General features: G+C 39.6%; 1 protein-coding gene across 2 annotated transcripts in view; it reads right to left on the bottom strand.

Moving 5' to 3' along the window:
• The window catches only part of LOC150085939 (LIM/homeobox protein Lhx1-like), a 206,082-nt gene that overhangs the window by 66,509 nt on the left and 114,845 nt on the right, over window positions 1-24,728 (bottom strand). For both annotated transcript variants that reach the window (XR_016546947.1, XM_090373598.1), the window contains exon 4: window positions 3,111-3,300. Coding sequence is in view for 1 of the 2 variants with exons in the window: in XM_090373598.1 (XP_090229724.1) it covers window positions 3,111-3,300 (190 nt within the window). In the remaining variant the exon portion in view is untranslated. The remainder of the gene's footprint in view (window positions 1-3,110; window positions 3,301-24,728) is intronic.

The following is a 24,728-nucleotide window of genomic DNA, read 5'->3' as shown; positions in this document are numbered from 1 at the left end:
GCTTAAGAAATTAATTGGTTGACCAGCACGAAGTATCGATATTGTCACCAACGGAATGAAAGGGAAGAGGACCTCTGTACGAACTGACCGATTTCAAGTTTGATGATCGTGGAATACTTAAACCTGACCATTAAAATGATACTGGGTAAACTGTGGAGTTCGAGAGAGAGATTTTCTTAAGAGCAGGCAAATGGTTAGTTGCCGAATCTTGTTGAGCCCGAGCTCTGAGAGAAAGACGGAACGTGTGCGGCTAATTCGTTCAGGCGTTCCTTGGTACCCTGCATAAAGATAATGCAACCTCTTCAAATTCAAAGATGATAATTTCTTGTAAGATCAAATACGATGTGTATATTTATAATGTGGTTTTAATTCATTTCCACATTGTATTAAAACTGAAAGCGATTGCAGTTTTTTGGTGGTTGTATGAAAATTTAGTCTCATGTGCGAGTATTCAAGAGAAAAATAAATAAATGAAATTCGCAAGGCTGGTGAGTTGGAAGCCATCTTTGGCCTTACGAATTCACTGGAAAGGAACGAAAGTTATTCATTTTTCGAGAGACAGAAAAGTTGCGTCTTCCCAAAAAGCATAAAATTTGATAAAACAATGGCACAACCCGGTGTGACAACCACTTTTGATGGCAGTTTGGTTAAAGAAACTAACGGGGATTCACGTTTCGTTCGCTTAGCGAGAATTTCCACTGTGATCACCATAGTCAGGAACAACACAGCTTTCGATGAACAATTCATTTCAGGAATTTTTTTTTTTAACTTCCTAAGGAAGAACGAAAAAAAAAAAAAAAAAAAATCAACAGACGTAACGATGGAGAAAACTCGCAAAAGAATTTTCTGATTGCAACCACTGACAAAGATTTAGCGGTCGGGACTTGATGGAACTGCATCACGAAATAATTGCCCAAACACGCAGATGAAAACTGCCTGAAACACAACATTTTAGGGAAATGCTCGGCGGGTTAATTTGAAGATTTTCCCCGTTATTTCCAAATTAGGGCTCAATGTGATAAATGACAGAATTTCCGCTCTCCGAATCGTTTAAGAAACTTGTTTAAAGTATACGTGGTCTGTGAGATTTTAATGCGAATTCCACATGAAAACCTTGCCCCATTAAACGTTCCATAATTTCCCATGCAGCCTGTTTCTAATTACAGCACTGTGCTCCCACAGAGAAGTAATTCTTGAAATAATGAATTTAATCAAGTTTTTCGGCGGTTCGTCTGTTTTATGGCGGACACTTCATCTGTTATACACTTTTACCATTGTTGCCTCACTTCCGAGTATCCGTCCGTCGGCCGCCTGCCATCTGCCGTGTCAACAGAGCACGTGGACTCCTCGCTAAACGCCCGATCGCGTGCAGACTTGATCGCGCAACTTCCCGCCGCTAAATATCCCGGTTCGGTGGCGGGAAACCACAACACAGCAACGAATGATGGAGTGGCCTAGTGAGTGGTGCAGCGAAAGAAAAAAACTGGCTGCGCCCCCCGTAATTGAACTCGCACAACTCTCCATAAAACTACACCTAACCCTGCTTCGCAGAAAATACGCCAAAAACTGAAAGAAATTAAATTTTAATGGATCAGATTGGGGAAATCGCGTTGCCCCTTCTTACAATGAAGATGTTTGCTTTTGTACATCGCAAGAGCGAAATAAGAGCGCGGCTTCCAATAGTTTTCCATTAAACATTTGCTAAATTATTATGACGAAAAGAGGGTCTATCGTATGTGATAATGCGGTTTTGTCAAACATCCTCTTGTATGGGCAAAGAAGCCTCGTTGCTCGAAGAAGAGAAATCCGAAAAGCAGATCTGTTACCAAACAATCAGTAATGGACATTTGCTTCCACAAATTTGAATTGAGGATGTAATTTAAAATTATTTGATTACGCAATAAATTCGTGGACGATTGAATTATCGAAAGATATTACACCTTCGAGTTCATATTATTAAAACAGGATGGCCTTCTTCGTTGATTGCAACAAGAGATACAGCTGGGTTCATTGTACACCGATAAAAATCATCTCACCACCATCAAATAATACTCTTACAGCACATCATGTGCATCGTATATATTGTACTAATCACATTAATCAACGAACTGTTTGTGTCCAATAAATTGTTCATTTCTTGCGCGTGATGTTTTTGTTACTGTTGCCTTATCCTTATCCACGTAACGCTCCCCTGTGTGAGGGTGGAGCTGAGACTCAGTCCGCCCCTCTCCCCACACACTATATGTGTGTGTGTCACATTATTCAAGCAATAGACTTATTTAGATCTACTCGACTAAAGATCAGAGGATTTTGTTTTTAGCTCTTTAATCGAATCAGTCTACAACCACAAACACTCGCAGCAATAGCTTCTGGCTATCACTCAATTTCAAATTAAAGTCAAGCGAATTTTTCAATGGACAATAAGAATAACCCAAACTACGTGCAATCATTGATTCTTTTGTTACTCTCCTAAACGGGAGGAAGACTCCTAATTGCTTATATATGAACCGACATTGTATCGTCCCTCTGCATTAATTCTACGGCTCATTAAGGGCTAAAAGAAGGACGTTGAAGACCATCCCCGTTATCCCGAAAACAACATGACAATATTCACTCGAGATGGCCTAAAATTTCCAATGCATTCAAAGCAACTGTTGGTTGAAGTGCGAGTCTTGTTTTCAGGAGAGGACTCGCACCTCGTGAAAAATTATGGTAAAAATAACATTGATAACACCAGCCTATATTGCTTTCAGTAATTTGGCCAGTTCCCATCTCAATCAGTTGCTGGCACGTAGTTATTTTAAAACAGGAGACACGAAATAAATCTTTGTTAACCCTAGTCGTTAAATAAACCGTACATCACTCATGATCAAAGTAGTATTGTAGCAACCCTCCGCACAGAGAGGGGGGGTTGCGGGGTCTTCAATTGGTCACATGTTTGAGATGCTCAAGACAGAACGTTATCTTGGACATCTGAAATCGAAACATGATTATCTTTTGCGATTGAGATTATCACAGAAGATAATCAGAGCAGAAGTTAATATTTCCCACTTTTTTTTCTCGTTCAAAATGTACTAAGTCATGGAAGAGATCAACTCCATTTCACTTACCGGAAAAATAGGCAAAGCCAGAATTCGGTCCCGTCACCATTTCTGGACTGTCGTCAAGGCCATCTGGTGACATCCCCGGCCGTAGTGGTCTCATGGCCCGTCGAGGATTGCGGAAAAAGTGTCGGCGTGCTCCAAGTGTACTCAACTGTTTCATCCTTCTTTCTTTGGAGCGTCGATTTTGGAACCACACCTGAAGATGAAACACAACCATTAGCATTTTTCAGGTTAAAAAAGCGACTCAGTATATTCCCTAAATGCAATAAACACAGATATTTTGACATGGAATGGTATAAAAACCAGTGAAATAAAACTTCCACGCCATCTACTGATTTATTTCAGTAGGCCTTTCTTAAGTGAATACTAAGATAAGCCGATACTAAGATTTTATTCCTCTCTAGTTGGACAAGAGTCTGAATTTTAAATCTACAAGTTAAATAGAATTTAATTATTCTAAAATTCAAAACTTTCACGCGCACAGCAACCATAGCAAATGAGAGGCACTCTGTTTTCTGAACAAAATTGTTTCAATAAGCATAAATAGCCTAATTTAAAGTTGCCGAATTTTATTTGAATTATAATAATGTACGCGCATCTACAGTATTTCAAAAATCTCTTTAAAAAAAACAAGTATCAAAATATTTCCAGTTAGATACATTAAATCGCGGTATTCTGAATTTTTAAAACACTTAAAAAATAAAAGAAATATTCGTCACGTGTTGGTTACTCGTTGATAAGCTTATCTTCCATTTTCTTGCTACTGAACAGATCTCACAATTTAAACCATTTATTATATAATTTCATTTAATATTCAACATTAAAGTGCCTTCCAATGCTGTGTTGCATTTAACTTCAATGTTGGGTTGTTTATCAGCCAAGTTTTGGCTAATTATAGATATTATACTATATCTGCGATCATATTAGGGTCGAACCTCCTCATTCTGTTGCTGAGGGTAGGTGAATATTCTCGCTCCAAAGCAGTTTTAACATTTAAAAAATCAATACAATAAATTAGGCTGTTAAATGTATGTAATTATGTGACTTCCACCACAAGGGATTTAACTCAGAATATTTTATATAACACACGTTGGATGTACGTACTCGAACTCCATACCTCGGAAAAGGATGTTAATGCAGACCATATTTTAAAATTGCACTCCTTATCAGATAAAGAGCTGGTAATCTCCACCTGAGAGGAAGTAAAACCTTCTCAGGTGTCTAAAACATGGTTCAATTTAAAAAATAAAATTGTTTTCAAGAAAAATCTGGAAGAAAACAGGGCAGGAACCTTCATAAACCGCTACCCTCTTACAACTGCGACACCTATCGGCGAAGGCAATTCTATGGAAGCCAATCAGCTAACGCAAGGGGGGGGGAGTGAGGAACTCGGCTTATCGACCCCTTACTGGTGGCACCTAGCAGCAATACTATTCCATAAGCCACACACCTAAAATAGTTGCATGTTTGGTCACTAAAATTGTGGGCTGTCAAAACATGCGGTCCGATCAGTACGGCTTGTCAGCTAGACTGGCGCTGACTTTCGGCAGGTGCAAGAACACTCCCTCCCTCTATATTCGGAGTGTCACGTACACAGTTTTGGTTTTTGTTCTAATAGCTTTCAAAGAAGCATTCCGGTGAAAGTGATCCACTCCGAGAAACTGCGAGTTAGAATTCTGAGCTTTCGGGAAACACTTGAGAAATCTCCCCCGTTATTTAAACGTATAAATACAGCAGAAGTTTTGTGACCTTTATTTTACCGAGAATTCCAAAAACCCAGTATATTTAACGCAAGCAAGTTGAAACCTTCGTGGACTGGACGCCGGGATCCTACCAAATATAATTTTCTCCCAAGATGCACAATCAGTTTCCTCTCTGCTCATTGAGAAGGGAGAAATTCCTTTCGGGCGCAATTTATTGGAGTGATTAAGGCGTACTGAGGACCTCTCGTGAGCGCGTGGAGATTCTGAGGAAGAAATCCTATTTTATCCTTCTTGTGTCCTACTCTCTGTTGGTGGTCCAAAAAGAGCCATCTGACGGACTGTCCTCTGGCGACGAGAATTCGTCACAAAGAAAGCGGTCGTATTATTTAAGGGTGGTAGACCCAAAGGGGAGGTGGTTTTTGTAGTGACTGCTATAGTCTTGGATTTTCCCTCCTTGTGTCTCGCCTGGCTGAACGTCAAAGAAAGAGAATGTTTTCCTCACAAAGAGGTGTCTCTGCACCAACACCTTTTCCCTCACCGCACTAGAAATTATGCAGTAGGGGGAGGGATTTATTTCCGAACAATACAAACAGTAAGTCTGCAATCGGACGCAAATAATTTTCTCCAGATGGCCGCGATACCTTTTCCGTGAAAGATGCAATTACATCGGCAACAGTCCCTACCTTCTAATTCCGTCTTCCACCTTTCTATATTCAAATGGTACCCCGGGAGGCAGAGCGCTTTTGGATATTCTCCGGCCCACTTCCTTTCCCTGAAGCTGTATGCAGAAAAACACAAACATGAAAGCTGTACTATGAAGTGAACTTCCGTCTTCGTTGGAGTTTATGACGTGTGCGGGGAAAGACATTTTATTTATTTTATACTCAGAAAGGAACTTACAAGTCGCTGTACTGAATTACAGGCGGCATTGATAGCGAAAGTTTTGCATCATTTATTATCTATTGCTCTGACATTTCCATTATCAGTGATCAACTTCGGGAGTTCATCAGAACTTCCATCTGTTGGAATTTGGTCATCCTTTCACTTCGAAACACGAATTTTTACGAACGCAGCGGTTTACACATTATATTAAAAATAAGATTGATAAATTCATACTTGTTTTTTTTTTTTTTTTTAATATTTCAGCAAATTTGATCAGCTGAAATGGAAACCACACGAAAGATCAACATTACCTGGAACAGTGAGTGAAGATGTTTGGGTTTTGCGGTACAAAGGCAGCAGAGCCACAATGTGCCTAAATCTATCGTTCTTAAAGAGCTATAACATCGTATCCGAAGGAATGGCGATATAAATTAACATACAAAATCCTTTATGAAAGCCACTACAGTTCTTAAAACACAAGGAAAGATATCCTTGTTGAATTCATACGCTTATTTACTTTGAATTCTATTTTAAAGAGCTTCTTGTCAATGCACTCTGTCACTATCTGAGGCTTCAGAGTAACGGATATCTTCAGGCTTGATTATTGCAGATACCAAGCAGCCCAGTTATCTGCGTTAGTAGATAAATACCACAAGGAATTCCCTGCCTCACTTTTGGAAATCTGTCTAAACGAGAATTCAACCAGAACTTTAAATGTTTTTTTTTTCCTATTCTCAGAAAACTTTAAAGTAATATATTGCACCTCAGGAAAGATGATGGTTATTATTAAAACTACATAATTGGATGCCTCTGTTCTGCTTACCCCCTTCCTTACTGTGCAAGACTATTCTACATTTTCTTTGCGCCAAGGTATTCTATTGACACCTGGAATTCAATGTACCAGGAACCTTGACAATAGAACTCCATATTCAGTAACTTAATATTGAGACCTACAATGACAATGAAATCTCAGTTCGTGTCTTTCCTTGAATCTGAACTAATCATTTAGGGGTTCATGCATAAATAACTATAAAATTTCAGCCAATTGAAAGAAACATATGGAATATGACAAGATACTTGCATCGGGAGACTTGGTACTTTTAGTATGTAGAACTATAATTTATGTTAACCTTTATTTTCTCATATTGCTATTTTTTCATCCAAATCACAAACAGAGAAAAATATCCAATCGGAATGTTCAGTAATTACACAGTACTGTATATGTAGTTTTAAAACCTTTTGTAGTTTTAAAATTTGTTGGCCAAATAAAGTCGTTGCCTGAAATTAAACGTTTCCTGAACCAGTTGCCATTCGCAAGGCAGAGAATACCCCACCATGAGTCCACGTGCAAACTGACGCAAGATTGCCATTTATGGTCATTACATATCCAGAAGGGGCCTTCACTTGTGCGCCGGTAATCACAACCAAAAGGGAAAGGATCTATGGCAATTTTAAATAAATCAATCTTTATTTGTCCTACAAAACTAAATAAAGTGGCCAGAGGATTTATAAATTTTCTATTTATACTCCGGAAGATGACCACACGGTCGGAGGAGTTCACAAGATAGAGAGAACACAAGAAACAGCACCGTATTTTGCAGCTAGGTGGTTAGCGCAATCGATGGAATGGACTGAAGCATGTGTCTTGGGGTCTCTAGATCTCGGCAATCATTGTAAAATATAATTTCAAAATTACCCTCACAGGTCTTTGATCATAAACGGACTGTAAGCCTTTCTTACATCTAGGTCATAAAGCCACTCGAAAATTAACCCAAGAACCAGTGACAATCTCAGTAAATCATGTAAACCGGCGCGTTGTGACCAAAGGTGGATGCGCTAAGGAGCACTTAAAAACTATCAAGCCTTACCGATCGCTCACATACTGATAGCACTGATAGGATTCAGAAATTGGTATACCTCTCGTACTTTGGCTGAACGATTATAAAGCATAGACGACTTTTGGTTCTTAAAGAACTCACGCAAACACAAACTATCATATGTACATATTGAAGTCACTGGAAGCTTGCTAAATTAAACAGGCCCTGTATTTGCTGTCGTGTTAATAGATATTTTGATTGAATTCCTTAAATTTCTCTGAGTTGATGTGATAATAGTTACGTTTTATTTCACAAAGTATTTATTACTTATGGTTGGTATACTTGTATATGGGAAAAATCATTTTTATCTCAATTCAGAGTCGAGCCAGTGCACTCCCTTTAAAATCATTATACCCTCGTTTACTGCTACGCGAAGTAGAATTGGACTTGGAGGAATTTCTCCCTCATGAAAAAAGTATAGTAATTTTTACTGGACCTGTGAGTAAGTGTACCGATGACTTCAGCAAGGGTCTAACGTAGGCTAAGAGGAGCCTCCTGGTAAAATTCCTAGTAAACAGAAAGTAAAAGGATTGAGATCTGCTAAAGTCGGAAATTACTTTACCACAACTCACTCGGGTACTTCGGAGCAAGCAATAAGGAACATTATTAGTCTTAGTCCCGTTAAACTCAACCACAGCGAAAGTAATGAATTAAAGATTTTAGATGCTATTCCTTGAATAGTAAAGCTTGAGGTTGGGTTTACCATACCACTGAGATACTCGTTGAACACTTATTAGAGAGAGAGAGAGTTCAAAAGGTTTTCTTTTTTATATTAGACGTGTTATCATGTATGCGTAAAGCGTCTATTGTCTTCAGGATGTCCCTCCACATGTAATAACGCGACTTCTAGTCCATGGATTTTCAAAAAAATTTACATTCTGCTTTTTTAGAAAGATTTGTAGAGCCATCATTAAAATCGGACCAACAAGTAACAAAATAAACATTTTGTTACCTGCCACATACATTTTTAGGCGCAACTATAGATAAAATGATGATGGCCCACAAAACGAACAAAACCAAGAACAACATACTCTTTTATTGGTTCGTGGATGGCATACTGTTCTGTTAGTTGGTCTCCAGTGAGGATGTCAATGTTTTTTTCCTTTCAGAAAGTCTTTTTTTTTTTTTTTTATGTTTCTATATTTTATAATAAATATATTTTTAATTATTATTGGATTGCACATCATCTGGAAAGGAGATATGCTCGGTTATGATGTAATTTTGTTAAATATAAACCACTCTGTTAACTGTGGTCTTCATCATCTGCATTAAAAAAATAATAATAAACAAAAGAAAAAAAAAAGTGTGTCACAGTTGTTTTTAAAAGATAAAAAGATGGTAATTACACTAAGAAGGAACCAGGCTATAAGGAGGATGTTCGAGCGCTACCCAAAGAAATTTGTCCATTGTAGCCTTCACAACTGCTGGAGAGGGACACACTAACACGTAGTCACGCAACACTAGAACTCTACATACAGTACGTGGTTGCCTGACTTTTACTGTTGCTGCAAATATAATTTTTCGTAGAATTCAACATTTATTACGGTGTCATGTGGTATAAACTATATGAATAACTGTCCTCGGTGATCAAAGAAATAGGTGAGCACGAACATCTAGTGCTGGGAGTACAAAACTGTCTTCTTTGCTGTTGGGAATCCCTGTTTCCACTGTGAACTTCTCATTTTTTCAACTCATAATGGTAACACCGTCTCCGACAACAAAAAGCTCGTTCCCTCTTGTTAGTAATGCATAACACGCTGCAGAGACTCATGCGCACATTCTTCTATTTGTCTGCAAGGAATTTTGACATCATTCGGAGCATATGTCAGGAGCTCACTGATGGTCAAAATATATTCATCGTAAGCAAAAAACCACGTCCCCTATCGCTACATAAGTCGAATATGTGGCCCTCATCGCCTGCTAGTTATCAGAAATGAATTACAGGGCGAGTTTTTATTTTATTTTTTTATTTAATCATCATACTATTTCTTCTCTTTGCAGTTTCCCAAGTTTCAATTTTTTATACCAACAAAGTCATTACTCTGTAGAAAAAAGTTTGGATATTTGGCTGGCAACACTGAATACTCTCCAGCTGATGTGAAGAAAATGACGGCGTACAGCATTGAGCAAAAAGTGCTTATTTTTTAAGGAATATTACAGAAGTGGTAATTCAGTAATTCCTGCTCAAGAAAGATAACCTCCAACACGCCAAACAGCGTTGAGGTTAGTATATCAATTTGAGAAAACAGGCAGTGCTTTAAACGAAAGAAAGATCATGCACGCCGACCATCAGTAAGAACACCAGAAAGGGGTTGAAGAAGCTTTGGAAACCTTGACGCCAAGCCCAAGAAAGCGTCTGCATAAACTTTTACAACAGATAAGGGTGCCTTACAGACAGTAAGGAAGATTTATCGAAGTTACTTGTCTGCATATTCTTTCAAAATTCAGCTCAACCAGTTACTAACACCAATCGAAACGAAATAGTGTGTTCAGTTTCCGCTGGAATTCGATGCGCCTAAAAATGTATGTACTTTTTGTGCGAGAATCTGGCATCATAAACAAAGTTGTTTTCCTGACCAAGTGTACTTTCCTTTAGACGGGTATGTGAATAAGCAAAATGCGAGATTTTGAGCTCTGGAGAACGCGTTACTGTTGACAATCCATTACATGCACAAAGGGTCACTGTGTGGTGTGCATTCTCTGCATTTAGCAATTTTGGGCCCACGTTTGGAGATGGAAATATCGGATGACAGCTACCTCAGTGTCATTAGGAATAATTGTGTGCCTTTTATGGCTATGGCATCGACGTGGATGAAAAGTGGTCTCAACAGGATAGTGCAAAACCCCATACTGCAGGAGTTGTCCTGGAGTTCCTGGGAAAAGTTTTTGGCAACAGGGTGGTTTCTAACCGCTACCTCTGGAGTGTATGGCAAAGAATTGGCATGGCCTCCAATGTCGCATGATTTAACCACAAACGATAAATGGAATCATCTCAAAGTCAGAGTTTCAGAAGAATCCAAGAACCATTCTTGCGCTGAAGCAAGCGATTGAAGATGAAATTTTTTGTGTCAAAGGAAACGAAGCATTTTCTTTGCAATTTCATATTCCAATTGCGACACATTTTTTTTCATAAATGTGGAGGCCACATTGAATAGTGGAGAGAATTCAATGTTTCCAACTAACTCTCCAAAACTTCCTCTATAAAGTAATGGTATTGCTGGTACAAAAATTTGAAGCTTGTGAAATTCTTAAAGAAAAGAAATAGTATGATGAATGAACAAAAAACTATATTTGGTATCTAGATATAAAGTGTACTGAGGATTAGGCGAGAGCGGCATCTGTTTGCTGGTTGAATAGGGTGGGAAGGAATCCAACTCATTCATCATCTGGAGGATAATTTTACAGGCAAACTTGGATATTCCTTCGTGGAGGCAATTTATTCAGGCAAAGAACCTAATAACACGAGCAAAGCCTATAACAGATCAAATAGACCTACCCCACCACTCTATAATAACATTATACAGGACCCGAGAACAAACAGTAAAGAAACAGACTTGAATCTCTCTCAAACCTACTATCATTGAGAAATGTGTCCTCTGTGACATTACAGTATAGCGGTTTTGTCACTCATTTGGAGAGGTGTAGATTCGATTCCCGTTTATGACTGGAGTAATGTCTAAAGCCCTCTTCAATCGACGCTGTAATTAGCTGATCTCCAACGGAAGAAGTAAGTTATTCTAAATTTTCCAGTGCAAAAAATGCAAATTGGTTAGCGAACACAGACTTCTGCAGACTGGTATTTTTATTCTACATTCTCTCGCTTATGCTTATATTATTTGGTCGATACACGGAATCTTCTAGAAAACATACAATTGAAAATTTGTATAAATATTTACGCTTTCCATGAGAAGATTTTCGTATACAGCGTAAACTGCTTAACATTATTCTTTCATTGTATATTTAATTAAGCCTTAATTAACCAAAATAAAACTATAGGAGGAAAATAGATGTGAGAAAGAAGGAGACTGCTAAAAAAGAAATTTGAAAGACGGACATTTTGGTCCGTTACTTGTTTACACGTTCGTGGGTCTCTTGACCTCTTATTTTTAGGGTTCCCCGAAACAAAGGCTACTCTGTGGTCTGCGCACATCTCTCGCGCATCAAGACTGGTAGCCAATGGAGAAGCGTTTCTTAGTACCCTTTCTTTGGCCCGAATGCTGTTTTCAGCTTGTTTTTCCCTCCTGGCGATGCGAAGGGAATAGCTCATTATTAATCCAGTCACCGCACATCGTCAAGCTAATTCCAAGTCCAGCGCTGCCAAGTTAGGGTCGTAGGCGGCGTCAAGGCGAGTCACACTTGGACGCGCCAATTAATCAGAGTTCCACTGGCCTACCAGTGATCGCAAGTCCGGAGATTCAAGGTCTGTTCAGAGAAGGGAGACTTGGTTTGCAGGGAGGAGTCCGGATGTGTGAGCGCGAAGGGATACTCTATCACTACTGGCTTAACGCTATCTGTCTGACGCAAAGCTGCAATATTCAAGCGAGCCGTTGTCATCTATTTCTTCGACCAGACTTTCTCTAGATCTTTATCTTTAGACGTGATGCAGAGCTACTTAGGCAGTAGGATGCTGACTTATATCAGGGGGAATATTTTGCACATTTAGGCTCTGTCAACTTCGCGATGATTGACTTTATTTTTATTAATTCGATCCTGCGAAACGAAGCGGCAAAGATCAGGCCCCAGAGGAAGTTACGATGATCGTATCGCTGCTGTCGGACAATTTGTGAACATTCAATAACTGCTCGTCACATTACAAATGTATTATACTTTGCCGCACAGTCCATTTACGTATTCCCAGAAACTTTCTAAAGAGCGAACAGGAATTGTTAAAATCATTTCACTAAAGAGACATGTGCTGACGTCACCACTCGACTTCTAAATCATCAGAACTTAACGTAAATTAAGATGGCTTCTTGACTCTGAATTCCTACAAGTTTTCACTCTCTCTGAAGGGTCGTGATGGATGACATTGCACGTGAAGCTTTCCAATTTATAGACGAGGTTCTAAAGTGTTTGATCACCAGTAGCCCAAGGCAAAAATTCCTTCTGAGACGTAGAATATTAACTTACTGAGACAGTGCCCGTTGCGTAGATGGCGTTACTGTTTGTAATATATTTAAAAATGCCAATGCGTAGCTGCTACGGAAAATTATGTCAGAGAGAGAGAGAAAAAACGATTTTTAGTACTTGCTTAAGATAGTATATAAACCCTTCAGATAAGCGATTAGCTTTGACATTTTGCTGAAGGGATATTGCTAAAAGAAATGCTAGAGAAATGCTAAAATTACCTAAACAACCGTAAGTTTGGCGTAGTACTTAAATATTTGCTTTTTGGCTGTTCCTCGCGTGACTGAGTGCCTATTTACACTTCCATTTATACGCAGGCTGGCCAGTGGGGACGCGAGATGTTACCCACTTTATTACCATAAGTGACCTTTTGGCGTGATGTGTGAAGGACAGATTATAACACTGTGCGGAGATCCGAGGGTCTGAAGAATGCACAAAGCTAACACGGTTTCTTTTAAAAGGACAATTTCTGAACATTTCTCTCTCTTTTTAACTATAAAGATCTAGTAAAAATTTCTTTGTCGGATAGATAAGTCAAGTCATTCTTCTGCATTTGACCTCGAGATTCCATTGAAGTGTTCTCGTTCTCATTAATATGAGAACATTAATAGGGCATCACTATGATAATTAAGCCTCCCAGGTTTCTTAGAGGAAAAAGAAGAAGAAACCGAAGTCTTCAATTGGTATGGGAAAGAGACTATAATACGTGCGAATTTAAGCCACTCAGGTTACCAGAAATGTGAACTGTTCCAAGAATTTGTGTACAGCAGGTTTTACCCCTAAGAAAATACGTCCTTCTTTGTTAGGATTGGAGGTTAGGGCAGCGATTGAGAGCATCTGGTACCTAAACTGTCTAGTCAAACTGGAAACTAACTTTGTGTGTAGACAGAGAGGAGAAAAAAATTTAACCGAAGGCAGGTCAAGCCCTTTTTTTTCCTCTTTCCATGGAACTCTAAGGGCTTGGAAAATGTGCGTGTAAATCAGATAATATCCAGCAACTGGTCTTTCTGCAAAGGAAAAGGGTTCCCCCCTCCTTGGACAAAGTTGAAAAACAAAAAAGAGACCAAACATTCCATTCCCAGACTTTATTTTAGCCGGTAAACAACAACGCCTTACTACTGGATGTGTAAACTGTCCCAGTACACTAAGGGTAACGTATGTCCCCTTTTCACACCTTCTGGCCTCCTGGTAACCACAGTCCAGTCTACGTCCATTTTTGTTTCTAACCCTTCATAGTTCACAGTCGGCCCGATAGGCGGCACATTCATCACTCTTGGTCTGCTACCGGCGACAGCTTTCCGGAGTGGGCGTTTTCAGTGTCTACACGAGTTACTTTGACCCTTGACCTCGGGAGAAAGGGTGCATCATGTTATGGCACATCCATTATGATCTTGTTGTATTGTAACTGCAGCGTTCCCCGTGGTCCTCTCAACAATAAATCGTCGTCGCATTCAGGGAGCTAACCGGTGAACAGGGGAGGGAGGTATGGGGGTGAACAGGAATGGGAAGTTATGCCTCTTTCTTTTGTCTATTGGCTTCTCTAAGTTGTTGATGAACAAGGTTGATAAACCGATAGGCTTGTACGTATGCTCTCTTTCACAGGCGAAATGGCCTACATGAGTGCTGCAGCATTTGTTGTGATGTAAGCATTGTTTTTATTCGAAGATGCCGGCCACATGAGTGTTCCAAATCCCCCCGAATATTTATGCGCGTCACCAAGACCTTTGTGCTCGTTTGTTGTAAATGATCAACACTCACTCACTGATTCACGTATCAGCTGCTAAGTCCAGTCAGCATTTGACTGGACTTAGTCAGATTATGACAATGAAGCCAAGATTTATTGTGCTATATAAAAGCATTGGTAGCTAGGAGTAGCATTGATGACAAAACTTCGGTGTTAACTCCAGACTGAATTTTTGATAATATTACTCGTAGTTCTTGGGATCGATATTTCGAATTCTTTAGCGAATTAACCTCTGGTGTATGCTCCTATCTACGAGGATAGACTGCAAGGCACCAGGGACTTTTGCGGGAACTCCTTGGCTGTCTGAATCTATGAACAAACTTCGTGCTACTGGATTAGAACAGAATACGACTCAAATTTCTACGGAAGTTATAGGATGTAGAGAATGTTCATCGAAAATGATCCTCTACACCGAGAATCATCTTCGATGGACAAGCTGCCCTCTTTAAAATTTGCGAACCACTGAAAAGTCTTCGAAAGACAGAATCTGCTCCGAAAGCTGTTTTTAAGATTTGGTGGTTTTCTGTTGCGCTTTACCCTAATTCGCTGCTCAGTAAAACTCATTTTAAAATCCCACGAAACACATAAAACACCTATTCAACACGCGTTAATTCAAACTGACTACAAATAAACTGGTGATTGATACGTTACTAACGTCCAGAAGAGTCACAGAACATGCTGTGACAAGTCGCAACTCGTCATGACGCTGCAATTGCAAGAAAAGAATGTCAATCGCCGAACTTTTTGATTTCACCTCGTGTATATAGATTTCTGTATATACGGGGGGGGGGAGAGGGAGACCTACGGAACCTTCGTTTTAATAGGACCAACAAAACTTGGAGTAATGCTTGAACATCCGAAACTAATATAGATTATGAAGAAGAAAGCAAGTGGATGAAGGGGCTGAATCGGAATTGAAAAACAACTGAAACGTGCTTCATTCATATATAGAGATAACTCAATTTTACGGAAGAATTATGCAGAATTTCTATTGATTCGAATTAAGTGATATTTCCGATGACAAACGGTTAAGTACCCAAAAGTAAGGGTATAGTAGAACACGCATTTGAGTTTATTCTAGTCCATATAGCTGATAAATACAATGATGTTCTTGCATTCTCTCTATCAAACCCCATCGACCCTATGTGGCCGTCCCGGAGTATAAACAAAAAATTTCATTTTATTATTATTTTTTTAATTTAAACGTAAAAGAAGCCTGGTATACGAGAAACAATTGAACTTCAATGAAATGGAGCCCGATGGCTAAAGAATGCTACTGTAAAAGAAGTTTAGAATCAATGATTGGTCATTACCTTAAGGTCTATTGAAGTTGAAGAACGTTCGCTTCAGTTTCCGTGATATAATCCCAATACAACACAATCACGTTCAATTTACTCCCACATTTGGGACTTTGTTTACAGACAACAAGAGTTTACAAGAGAGAGAACACAAGAACATAGTTAGTGGTCTCGTGAGCTCGAACCACGGTCAACTCAAATTCGTGTACTGGCATTGCCCACTGGGGCCACCGTGTCAAGATGGAAGCTTGAAAACAATTACCCCATATTCCAGCGTATAAGTAAACATGTTTTTTGACTCGAAAATTCAAGCTTAATCATATATTCACTGTCTTAACCATGTCAAACTAACTGCCCCGCCACTGCGGTGGGGGTGGGAAGTTAGCGTGACATGGTTTTTAAAACGCACGATGGGAACCCGTGGTTGAATGTCGCTGGGGAAGCCCAGGCTTTGTAGTTTCGATACTGATTTGCTATGGAAATTGACGATCCCTGGAGCTTACACTATTGATATTAAGGGTGACCTTTAGTTTCCGAGATTGAATGACATTAAAAAGAACGGAATCTAAGTTATCGGAACTTACCTTCGAAATTGCTTATAAATTAATGAGCGAAATTAAAAAGTGTGGATATTAAACTGATTAAAATTAAATTGCATGGAGAAAGTGTACTTTTACGTTTTTCAGGTTCCATACTGGCAAAAAAAGTTGTGGGGAGTTTGGCACTGAGAATTACAAACCGAATGTTCTGTTTAAACCATCCTATTGCAAGTGTTTCAAAGGTGGTCAGTTTATAACTAGAGGGGAATATTACTAGTGTTACTGCTGAATCGATTTCTGGTTGGTGATTAGTGGAGGAGTGGACGTGTTAGCCGAGTTCCGTTGTATGGTATTGTGTGTGTAGACTGGCTGGGTGACAACAGACAATAAGCTCCGATATTGGATATGTTTGAGGCGCCATATTTTGCTGTAGTGCTTCCGATGTAATGTGCATTACATCCATGTTGGCAGTGAATTAAATATACTACGTTCTCGATATCCGAAATATTATATTCATGAATGTCTTTAGAGTTATTAAAAATTTTATTAAACGAAGAAACTACTAAAAGAAGATCAGTACCGGAAAATATATTTGAGTTGTCCAGCTACTTGGTTATGATTATGGATTATTTTTGTATTTGTAATAGATTGTTTTGTTATTGGGCGATTTTCTAATCTATTTCTTGTTCGTACATGGTTTTTTGAATGAGACTATGTAGATATGGAGACCTCACCTAAAAAGAAGAAGAAAAAAAAAAAACAATGAAGTTCTTTAAAGGGTTCAAAGACGGCAACTCGAATGGTGTGGTCCTTAAAAGGGCGACCGTATGAGGAAAGAGTCGATTATGAGGGCTACATAGCTTGGCAACCAGGCACCTTAGAGGAAAACTGATTGAGATTTATAAGGCTCTGGGAGGGGTTTGTAAAATGGATGAAGGCGGAATTTCCAGAACTTTAAGGCATAAATAAAATTACAGAGGACGAGGTTTAGACTAAATACTATCATATCACAGGCCAAGTATTGAAGTTTCTGACATCCCTTCTTGACAATAGAACCATCAAAATGTCCATAGGAAAGCAGATGTATACTAGGCAAATACAAGCAGGCGTGCCACAAAGGGGAGTCCTCTCTGGAATTCCTTTCACAGCTATAATTAACCCGCTAGTTAGTACACAATAGACTAGATATGTCATCATATGCGGATGACTTGAAGCTCTTAATAAAATGAAAATCGACCGATGAAGCAATAGACACTACAGCAACCATCAACAAGACTATCAGAAAAACAGCAGTACCTCATGAGATTTGACCTGCGAGTTAATTCTGCAAAATCTGCCATCATGGTGTTCTGACGGAAACCCACACCAACCATAATTCAGCCGGCGACAGACGGAGTCTCGATCCCCTGCGTCGAAAAGCAGAAAGACCTGGGTGTGACCTTTAAGCGAAAATTAAGATTCCATCATCACATTGAAGAACTCTGTGCTAAATTCAACAGGTAACGATGGGTTGCCAAGCAGCACTTGCTACATATTCATAACACAAATGTGATAAGAACGTATATCAGGACGATGATCTTCGGTGGTGTGCTGTATGGGGTAGAGTTGTGAGGCTTGGTCCAAAACACAACAATCAAACCATTGAACGCCGCGAAATACTGGCTCCTGAAGTGGGCTACCTGGAAGCGTCATCTCCCACGACAGCTTCACACACTACCGCTGGCCAAAGCACTGAATTTAACCAGACTCGTAGCTTAATGAACGAAAGAAGACTTCACCATAAAAATGATCGCTGGAAGAATCTCCGCGCCCAACATTTGGGACACCGTGGGCTGGCGGATCCCCAAACCAGCTGCTATTCGCTCCAGTCCAAAGCTTCTCGCTCTTATGTCGAGGTTACATTTTAAAGATCGGTTCCTCCCTTATCAGAATCTAGCTCAGTCCTTGGATGCCGACCAAGAGCTGAGCCGGAGATCGCTCCGGTTTGGCAAGAATATCAGAGAAACTTGAATTAAATTCAAGAAAACTGTCCTGTGTTAATTTATTTTATTATTTTAATTTGATGTATTATTGTATTTTGTTTTTAACTAAATTCAATCTGATGTATGTTATTTATTTATTTATTATATTTCCGGCGGGATGATATCTCTGCCGCTTGTTAATCCCTGGCTTAGTGCCGTGAAGGGTATTGTAATGTCTGAGTACCTGCGTGTATCTTTGCACTTTACAGATTACAAATAAAGATCATATTATTTTTGTAGGAAATTCTTTTAGCCAGCGAGTCGTTGATTGCTGGAACAGGTTGCCTTTGCAGGTAGTTGAAGATGATATTTTGAATAAATTCTAAGGTCAACTGAATGGTTACCTATGTGAGGAGGGAGCAAGTAATTTGTATTTTTTTATCTATTCGGGATTCCCCCCTCTCCCCACGCAACAAAAGCCTGCGGCTTCCTTGCACTATATGGCTATTACTATATTTTCTTTTCAAGACAGCCTCAGTTAAGTATCTTAATTCTGTTTGTAAGCTATTCTCGTATTGAGAGTATTTTATTTCATTATAGATTTGGGTGAACAAAACAGATTTTTTGACAGTGTATGTGTATGGGTGATGGGAATGAAAATGTACAAACTGCACCGTGTATGTGTGTTCTTTCTATAGACAGAAATATTTAACTGATTATTATCTTTAGAAATCTTTAAATTCAAGTATTCTATCGTTTCTTCAAGCTCCAGTGTATATTTTAACCTCTGATAAATTGTTAACTTTTGAAAAAAGAATGTCTATGGTTTGCTTGTTAGAGCCGAGCACATCATCTGCGTAAAGTATAAAAAGTTTTAACTGTCGCAGGAAATAGATTAAGTATATGGTCTTGTATGGAGGGTACGTAAAATTTCTGAAAGTGAGGCTGATATACCAAATACCCACTGGGAGCCCATATATCTGTTTTCACACGTTGGAGTTGAACCTAAAATGTCTGGCTTCAACAAGCCAAGATGTAAGTGCGATGATATCATCAACGAAAAGTGTGGCGCGTTGTTTTAAGTTAATAAAGCGTGTGAACCATTCTCTTAATTTGGTTAATGTGAAGTAGGCTACATCTACATTGGCGTATAGCCATATAACGTCAAATTACGTTAAGGTATCCGTGTCCGATTTTTAATATTATTAATTATTCTGCACTTTGAACTGCGAAAATATTTTGAGGGGTGATATTATTACCGAGATCCACACTTTCTTTCAATTTCGCTCATTAATTCTTAAAGTTTAATTTTACAGAACTGGAAAATTACGCCCGAAACATAAATCGATGAATTTCTTCCGGTTGTTTTTCTAACAGAAACAGAAAGGGAGAGGGGCTCAATGGCTAACGATGTTAGCTATAAGGAAACACATCGCATTATTAGTTGTAAAGAGGTTTATTTCACAATGCGAGCACTGGTGGTCAATAAAGCTGCAGTTTCTGAAGGTCGCTTGGCGGCATTAACGATTGATCCGATACTGGTGGATCACTGACGTAGATCGTTCGCGTGAGGCAATGTTTGTTGAATAGATATTGGCTACCAGCGAACAGTAATATGACAAAATGGGCCCCTCTTTTCGTCACGGTCTGACGTAATGCATTTCATCGTACGAAAACATGTTGCTTGTTTGTATTCTGGGCCGCTTACCGAGTCTCGGCAACAAAAGAAGCCGTGAGAATAGCGGGACATCCAGTCTTAAATCACGGTTGCCATAAAGTCAGCTGGTGGGTACTTCGGGAACGAGGCCGCTGCACTTTAACTGCAGCTGTAAAATGTCTCGAGCTTTTGTTTTCCATTTAATAGTTTAATCGGCGTACAGGTTGGAATATTACCATTCATCAAACACCTCGCTGCCTGCCAGCTCGCGAACTGGCAGGAGTGAGATGTGCTTCCACTAGAATGCCTGTGGGTGGCTATAAATTACAGACCTTCAGTCCCGTACCGCAGACAATAAACTGAACAGGAGTAAGCAGCTGATGGCTTCGGACTGGGTTACATATCGCGAGTGTCTTGCTGTAAGCATCGCGCAGAGCAGACTACAACGTCTAACTAGCTGTAAATGTTCGGCAATCAACCCCCCTCTCTCTCTCTCAACCAGAGCGCCCTGCGGAAAGACACCAATGGGATAGAACGAGCAGTTATGGAGCAATGCATGATTCAGTGTATCAACACGGTCACGCTTGACCCGTGTGACTGGACACATTTAAATCAATCACAACTGTCTGCCCTGTATTTCGAGAAACGTAGCGTAGATTGGGAATAAAAAAAATAAAAAAAATTATAAGATGCGCACCTATTCGCTGCCTGCAGTCTTAAATTAAAACTTGAAATGGCTTTTTCTGTAAAGGAAGATCGCCTTAGGCTTACTGTACACTAGAGGGATGGAAACGGCAACCCATACGACATTTCTCTGTCTACACCAGGTACTCGTGTGTAGTATAAAGGAAGCAGGTCCGAACCTGCATTCAATGATCAGTGCTGCACTGTGGTGCTAGCCTAATCGCTTCCTTTATCGAAAAACGCGGTTTCTTTTGGCAGTCATTCCACACTTCCCAGGGACTGTCGATGATTCGTTTAAAGGCTCTCCGTCCGTGTTGAACCCAAAAGGGTAGGAGGCGAGATATTTATTATTTATCCATTTATTTAAATATAAGGGTCTGTTCCCACATAGTTGAAGGCAAGAAGGATATGATACAAATTATAGTGAATCCATCTCTGCGAGATTCAGTGGATACAAATCACCACGTTAACATTCATACTTATTTACATTTGTTTATATATATTCAACGTATAAATTACAAATTCAAGTTAGATTTATATACAGTTTCACAAAATGTCTGTAAAGCATATTTTCAACACATATTCTGAAAATGCAATTAGTGCTCTTTCATGCCTACAACACTTGAAATTCAACAGTAGTCTGCTAAATTTCAATGAAAAGCTGATTATCACAATGACTTCCGTCCTGTCCGACATCGGATTCGGTTGCTGTGCCATTAAATGAGAAGTACTCTTGAGTATTATTATTATCATTAAAATAATTTTCCTCCTAGTGATATTTATTCAGCCAATGGGAAAAGAGAGATGCGGTTACGTGGTAATACGTAACAAATACTAAAATACGTAATAGAAGCTTGCTTTACTGTGGTAAAACAATCTTCTGTTTAAGTGTGTTCATGCTAGATAAACCTCGTGCACGCGCTTTGTTTATCTAACATGACCGCGCGGTACCATTCTTGATTTCCATTTGTAACCTATTTATCTATTCATAGAAGGAAGAGACACAGTGTCGAAAGCTTCTGTGGGTATTTCATTTTATCAAAAGAAGCAAGCGCAGCCCCCCAGTTATTATTATATCAGTTTATTGACCCAATAAATATGGTCTGAACACCTCACAAGGCCTTTTAGCCAGGAGGGCGATCCGTAATATAATTAATTATTTTCATTCTATATAAACAAAAAAGTTTACATTACATATTAAAAATATATAAATCAGTTTTTACAATTAGTAGATTTCACAAGGTCAACTTACATAAATAAATTTACAAATTTAGGTACAACTTTAACAGGGGGGGGGCGAAACTGGATACATCTGCATAGGTCTTCGTTTTGGTAACGCTTAGATGCTACTGAAATGCGAGGCCCTCATCCCACGTTAAGCCTAAGTCCTTACGTGAGATGACTTTTCCTACAGGTTCCCCTGCGATATAGATTTGTACGATGTTCCTTAACCTTTTGTTCGTAAAAGTCATTTGAGCTGATTTAGTGCGATTAAGTTCAAGACTGGTTGAATGTAGATACATTTCTAGTTGGTTGCTGTATTTTTTGATTGGCCAATTGATTGATGGTAGCTGTTTGATTAGGATTAAATGATGTTATGTAGAATTTAATGTCATCCGCATAAGACAAAATCCCGTTGTGATGCAAGGAAGGGCTCAAGAGCTGCAGCGAACATTGAGTAGGAAAGGACCCCTCCCTGTGGTACTCCTCTAGTGACCAAGCATTATATTGATGAGTGACTAGAAGTTGTCTAGATTTTAGAATTGCTTGTAAAGTTCGTGGAACATTACCAGTAACGTTGAAATAATTCTCCAAGATATGTATTAACGCATCAATACTGACACGGTGATATGCTGCTTTCACATCGAAGAAGATGACATCAAGTTACGCTCAGCTGCTGAGGGTTCTTTGTCAAGCAGGTTGTTACTAGTAGACCTGCCCTTGATTATCTTGTGGAGGTAGGAAGGCCTGTGGTTGAAGCAATCTTCTGTAAGTGCAGGGTTAATGGCCTTCTCGAAGAGTTTAAGGAATCCATAACTGATGGCGATTGGCCTGTAGTCCTTCGGTCCTTTCGGATGGTTACATTTTGGTACAGGGCGCACAAAGTATGTGTTCCAGATTTCTGGGTGATCCGTGCTAGTGATGATTTGATTAAAAATATGCACCAGAATATCAATAATGTAAACGCTACATATTTGCAAAATGAACAGTGGAAACCTTTCTGGACATACTATTGACTTTAATGGTATCTTTATGATCTCTCGAGATGGTGAAATTAGAGAATACAGGGTAGCTCCTGGGTCCTACCACTGGAAAGACGGATTGATTATACTGCTCACTGTATGAGTATGCGATCCTTGTACCTGTTCTCCTTGTAAAATTTGTAGGGCTCTATGGCGAGAGCATTATGGAGACTAATTGCGTTAGATGGGAACACGTTTTCTGTTATACTCCGATATGATCGCTAGGTCATCGGAGTTTACAACACAATTTCACCGCAAATCAAGATCTCTGGTGTGCAACTGCCTTTAGTTATGCAAGCAAGGGTCCTAGGAGTCACTATAGACCACAAACTCTGCTTCTTCCCACACCTCCAACACCTCAGCACCAAAGTTAAAGGTTTTTCTGCCTCCATCCTCAGAGTCTCTCGAAGTGATTGGGGTTTGTCTAAGAGAACGTTATCGCTATACTACAAAGCAGTATTCCTACCCATTGTAACTTATGCTGCCGGAGTGTGGTTCCACCGTGCAGTTATCATAAAAATGAGAAACAAACTGAACTCTATCCAAAGAGGAATGATTCTGGCCACTCACCGTATATGCAGGACTGTCTCCACGGCAGCTATTCAGGTAATTGCGGGAACTCTCCCGCTTGATTTGTTTACAATCTTCCGTGGGCTCTGCTTCAGAATCAGAAAAAAAATACCAACCTGTATTCTGGATATTGAGCCTAATCTCACTGCAGATGATAAACGTGAAAAATCAAGATGTTACAATGAACTGATCAACATCTGGCAAACCAGGTGGAATACGTCGCCACAAGGCGCAGTAACCAAAAGATTCCTCCCCGAGGTAAAGTTTGCGATGACTAAAACTACAAGATCCTGGTTCTCTCTCAGCCTTGAAACGTCCTTCTTGGTGACCGGCCACGGCTCCCTGAATGAAAAGCTGCACCAACTGGGGCTTCTCGCTACCGACCTATGCTTTTGTGGAGGCAAGGAAAACTGGTACCACCTTCTTTTTGACTGTGACCTGTATGAGGATCTCAGAGACCAACTTCGGATAAAAATTCTGAACTTCTCCCCAACCAACGTGGATCAACTAATCCAGACTCCAGACAATCTTTCCTCCCTGCAGGCCTTTGCATCCGGCATCTTTACCCGGCGAAAGACCTTGTATGCCAATGCCAATCAAAACCAGATAAGCAATTCTGCAGCCTAGATTTCACTCTTGTGAAGGGAAAGGCTAAATTCAAATTTTTTTTTTCTTTTTCTTTATTTTACTTTATTTATTTCTTTTTTGCTAAATTTGCCATACTATCAATTCTTATTTTATTTTATTTATTTTTTTTTTCTCATAAATATATTACTGTATTATTATAATATATTACAATGGATTACTTTTATTATTATTTTTTTTTTTTTTACAACTTGCACCACGGGTATTTTTTTTTTTTTTTTTTCTCTCTTTCCTCTCTTCCCTCTGGAATGGGCCCCCAGAGGTTCCTGGCCCACCTGCTGACAACAGCAGGTGGGTCAGAGTCTCTTTCGAGACGGTACGTGTTTACTGGGACTGGCCCACCTTCCCGTGGTGTGGACGAGTACCCAGAATCATCTGTCCAGGTGACTGATGCTTCTGGGTAGCCAAGCGGCCAGAACAGAACAACAGAACACACACATAATACACACAAACCGACGTCACACACATCTGGCCCATCTGTAGTGATACTGTTCTTCACAGAGATACGAGGCGGAGTTGAACAAACGTTCTAGGTGCCGCCCTTACATATACACATGTCCACACATGTCCACACAACACAATTTCACAGTAATACAATTATTATCGTATTTATCAATTACGTGAGCTTGAACTGCCGTCAATTCAAACGCGTGTGCTATGGCACTCCCGCCTAACCACTCAGCTAGGTTAATTA

The sequence above is a fragment of the Mastigoproctus giganteus genome, chromosome 5 (genome assembly GCF_048544385.1).
Source record: "Mastigoproctus giganteus isolate SK-2022 chromosome 5, ASM4854438v1, whole genome shotgun sequence".
Lineage (NCBI taxonomy): Eukaryota > Metazoa > Arthropoda > Arachnida > Uropygi > Thelyphonidae > Mastigoproctus > Mastigoproctus giganteus.
Note: the sequence above shows the minus strand (reverse complement) of the source record. Positions and strands in the feature narration are given on the sequence as shown.